The following is a 4936-nucleotide window of genomic DNA, read 5'->3' on the forward strand; positions in this document are numbered from 1 at the left end:
AATCAGTTGAATTAGGAATCAAAAGACAAATCAAGTTCAGTCCTTAAACAAAAATCTGTAGACGAACCAAAAGATCACCCAACAATTAGTGAATAAGATCAAAATGAAATACGGTCATCTTTTGAACTAAGACCAAAACAAAGTTATGTTGCGTAAGAAAATGAAAAGTATAGGAACTAACTCTATATGCAGCCAACCACAACCAATTTTTCAAAAAAAAATCCTAATTTTAAAATTTTAAATATATAAAACACACGCCATTCTTCTTCTTCTTTTTCTTCCCAAAGTCACAATGGAAGCATTCTTTGCGCCATCACTACAACCTTGGTTCTTCTTCTTCTTCTTTTTTCCATAGTCACAATGGAAGAATTCTCTACCTCCGACACTGCAACCTTGGTACACCAATCCTCCCGCAACTCCCATAAAAGTGGAAGTAATGTGTTTGTGTTTTTTCAACCATGTTTTGAATTCACGTCCCTCCAACGAGAATAAAAGAAAAAAAAGAAGTCAAAGTACGAACGTAATCGTGTGTGGCAGACAGCGTCATTTTGCGTTTCTTTTCTCTGTGGTATGCATTGGTGGCATTATAGGAAAAATTATTTTTAGCGGCTATTTATTTTGCTTTTAGAGGCAATAAAAATAGTCACTAATACATTTACCGGCAATGAAACATTAGCCATCTTATGCTTTGTCGCTAAAAGGTTTTAGCGAAAATTATAACATTTTTCGGTAAAGACCGTTTTAATGGCCGCAAAAAGTATATAACTTATAGCAGCCATTTTCTTGGCAATTTATATGGCCACCAAAAGTAATTCTAAGATTGTAATGTTATTCACTTTTAGTGGCCATTACTATTGTCGCCAAAACCCATTTTACCGACAATTTATATGGCCAATAAAAATAATTCTAAAATTGTAATATTATTCACTTTTAGTTGCCATTACTATTGCCGCTAAAATCTTAAGAGTTTTTTTAGTTATATTATACTCATTTTTTTAGAAGCAATGAACTATCTTTTTTCTAGAATCCAGTATATATTTTTGCCAACAATAATTATTATGCATAATATAAATATACTGAAATTAATTACTAAAAAAATGAGATATTTTATTAAATTCAAAATATTGATACACAAATTTCGCTTGAAAAGTAATAAACCATCTTACAAATCTAAACAATAAAAAATACTACAAGATTATAACTATATTACATCAATGTAGCAATATAAGTGTTAACAATGATCCAAGATTGTATCTTTAAAAGTAGCCTACTAAATTTTGTTTTTTAGCAATTAATCTAAGAATTTAAAAGTACATGAGGAAGGAAAATCATGAATCATGAATATACTAAAGAATCCAAAACTATAAACCTGCTAACAAAGTGAATTAGCGAATAATCAAAACAGTGTCATAAAATGTTGAGTAAACAGAAGAGCTTCATAATCATCAATTCATTGGAAAGGTCATAATGTTGTTCACAATGCCAACAACCACAATCAACAAACTTGATTTTCTCAGTGTCAAACGCCTCACTCGATTGCAATTCTCCATCCTTGTTTGATAATTTGTTGAAGGCAGCAGTTGAGAGCTCTTGAGTGCTATTTAACTGCTCACAAAGATCGTCAAGCTTCTGCTGCATGCTTGATAGCTGTGTACTTGTGTATCTTTTGACTTGAAAAAATGGTCCTTGAACCTTTTCTTAGAGAATAACTTTACTGTGAGAGGCAGAAAAGCTAGTGTAAAAGCTGAAAGCTTTTGAATTTAATCTTCTATTGGCCTGCAACATTCCAAACCAATCTTTTTAGCTATGGTTTGATCTTTCATAAGACAAATCCAATCTTTCAAACCAATTGCCCAAGATCCTAAATCTCCTTTAAATATGAAATTAATTGTTCCTAGGCTTGCAACAATCCAGCAACGCTAAGAGAAGATACATAGAAATCTATGAAGAACAAAGGAGGTAGGATACTTTGTGCACCATTAAGACCTCAGTGGTTTGATGGTCTCCAAATTTTTTTTTGAAAATATGCATGAGGGACAAGTGATACCAATCAATAATTCAATAGAAGAGTACATAATATTGTGATTGGTGAAAGCATGTCAGAAAAATCTACTGGCATTTAAATGTGTTCTTACCTTTGCAACTGTAAGTCCAATGGGACATGGACGATATGGGGATCGTGTGGCGAACACTCCCATTCTTCCTCCTTTAAGTCTCAGAACTCCCACCTATCCATCCACCGGTTCGTATGAAAAATATCTCTAAGGGATAAAATGAGGCAAGAAGATGCTACATAGATAAGACATTAATACTAGAGCTACAAACCTTTGCCTTAAACCCTGATTGAGATGGATGCTTCCATAGTTTCTCAAGATCTGTATTTAAATGAAATATATATAAAACCCAGCAATGAGAATATTCAGCTTGACCCTCAAGAGATGCTAGCAGAACACGAGTGGCATAAAAAACCAAACAGGCTCTAGCAAGTGGTACAAGTAACGGTTGCCTCGGTGTCCAATTCCTACACTAGTATGAAGGAATATTTCATTAATCATGAATGTGGAATTGAATAAGGAATTTATCAATGTGTAGGCTACCTACTGAATAAGCATAGGAAAAATTCAATATTAATGATGCACCTAACTACCTAAGGACCTTAATGATCAAATTTTGAAATAAAAAACTATTGAATAAACATTATTCATTACCTCGTAGAGAAGCATGAGCAGATGGTACCAATCGATGCCATAGGGTAATATGTCAGCTTCAGATTTTCATATTTAGGTTGTGATAGTACTTTTCTCAAGGTCTGCAAACACTTGAGCAAATGAATCAGCAAAAGAACAAAGGGAGGGGGAATAAAAAAAAGAGGTAAAAAACTAAACTTGATGCAGTGGCGAGTGTCAAGTGCCAATTGAGACATGATTGAAGAGCAAGTAACCAACCAAGTTAAGATTAAAGTTAATGGAAATGAATGAAGAATAGGAGTGTTGAAAGAAGGGTAACCTATTGAGCCCTAATTCTCCCTTACCTTTTCAGAGGCACATTTATCTAAGGAAGACTTGAGAGATGCCTCTAGCTCAAGAATCTTGGACTTCAAACCCTTACATTTTTTACTCAAGACATATGCTAACAGAACATGGACAGCTACAAAGCTTCAAACTTTTAGTAAATACTCATAATAAATAAATAAATAAGCAATTAAAGAGAACATGGGAAAAGTAGTTCTGTGTGTAACATACCAGAGATTGCAGTGGAAAAGGAAATAGCAGCGAATGTTATTGTTAAGGTTATGCTTAATCTCTTTTCAACCATTTTTAGCTTCTGAAATGGTACCTCCTCCGAAGTCCCAATCCTGTTATGCAGTTACAATCATCAGTTTCAGTTCTCGACTACCTGACCCAGGCCAAGAGACAACGAAGCTTGGTTTGGGTTAGTTTGATTGCTTCACCAAATTTGCTATTTGGGTCGGACTCGGTTCATTATAGGGAGGGATGGGGTGGGTAACTAGGTTGGGTTTATATTTATATATATATATAGAGAGAGAGAGAGAGAGGGAGAGAGAGAGAAACTAGTGTACTTGAGTTTATTGTGATTAGTATCTGGATGAGAAATGAGAGCTTCAAAGTGCAATGGTATCTGAACTTTGAAGTTGATGCATTCTGTTTTGCTACACTGTGTAACATGTTGCACCTGTAACAAAATCATTCTATTTATGAACATTCTATTTCATAAATTATGAACTAGTTTCATAAATTTTCATTCAAATTTCATAAATTCTTTTATTTATAAACATTCCTCCTCTTCATAAATATGACTCCAATCACATAGAAGCTGCAGATCACATAATCTTCAAAGTTTAATTGGGGAGATGATTGAAAGTTCCAACACTCAGTCGTAGCTTTTATCAACTTTGAGGCATAGCTCTTTATTTTAAGCAAGAAGACTCATGAAAATTGTTATTGTTAGCACCTTCCTCTTTATTTTACTGCAATTTTTTTTTTCATTTTCTCATTTAAGAAATCTAATTTTGTTCTGTTTTAACCAGAAATAGAAATGACTCACTTTCATTCCCTCTCAATATCACAAATCAACTATCATATTGACACTACATTAGAGATCATTTTCTTCTCTGGCTTGCTGAGATTCGATCGAAAGGAGACAAAGTATTAAAGAAAAGTTCAAAAGATGCCTACAAATAACGAATTTTCCTAGACAAATATTTAATTGACTATATATGCATATAGTCAAAATTTTACAATTCATAGTATTTGCTCACTGATTATCTTTTTAAAAGAAATTATAAGAAGTCATATTCATGTAAACTTGTGGTGATATAATTACCCTATTATCAAAGATAGCGTCTCCAATGAATGAAGCTCCATCACAATATCTCAGCTTAACACAGTTCCAATTGTAGAAGTCTGGTACACCAATCCATGACATAATTAATATTAATTAACAAAAAAGATGAGAAAATCATATTTTACATTTTATTCATTTAAATAGTTAAGATTAGAAGCATGGCATTTCTAGTGTCTACCGACAACTGAGGTGAAGCTAATGATTGAAGAATCGTGACTGGTAAGTAAAAAGCCACAAAAATAAAACAAAATCATAATTTTAAAACAAGAAAACAAGCATACAAATAGTTTATTTAAGTTTTGAATTAAATGCAAACCAAGCGTCCCTACTACCACAGAAAGTGAAATTTCGAATCGAATCTTAAAAAGGAGACAAAATCATGAAAAGGAAACACAAAATTCTAATAATATCTTATTCAGATAATGATATGCATTAAACTAATCAAATTGAGAAGAGTAAAGGTGAAAGGAAAAGGAATCAGTCTACTACCCTAAGCTCAACGGACTTCTTAAGGTTCCATATCTGCTTGTTTTTCTTGGACTCAGAAACCGCAAAGGCAATAACTGTAACA

General features: G+C 33.1%; 1 protein-coding gene and 1 long non-coding RNA gene across 2 annotated transcripts; both read right to left on the reverse strand.

Annotated features, from left to right (window-relative positions):
* Positions 1388-3490, reverse strand: LOC107625383 (tRNA (adenine(37)-N6)-methyltransferase-like). Its single transcript, XM_016328014.2, has 6 exons — positions 3243-3490; positions 3032-3147; positions 2709-2809; positions 2326-2521; positions 2136-2228; positions 1388-1776 (listed from the first exon to the last, which is right to left on the reverse strand). The coding sequence occupies exons 1-6, from the start codon at positions 3313-3315 to the stop codon at positions 1699-1701; spliced, it is 657 nt and encodes a 218-aa protein (XP_016183500.1). The 5' UTR covers positions 3316-3490; the 3' UTR covers positions 1388-1698.
* Positions 3550-4936, reverse strand: LOC110267740. The gene is made up of 3 exons (XR_002355638.1): positions 4855-4936; positions 4345-4424; positions 3550-3693 (listed from the first exon to the last, which is right to left on the reverse strand). It is a non-coding gene; the product is annotated as an uncharacterized LOC110267740 (long non-coding RNA).

Source organism: Arachis ipaensis, chromosome B02 (genome assembly GCF_000816755.2).
Source record: "Arachis ipaensis cultivar K30076 chromosome B02, Araip1.1, whole genome shotgun sequence".
Taxonomy (NCBI): domain Eukaryota; kingdom Viridiplantae; phylum Streptophyta; class Magnoliopsida; order Fabales; family Fabaceae; genus Arachis; species Arachis ipaensis.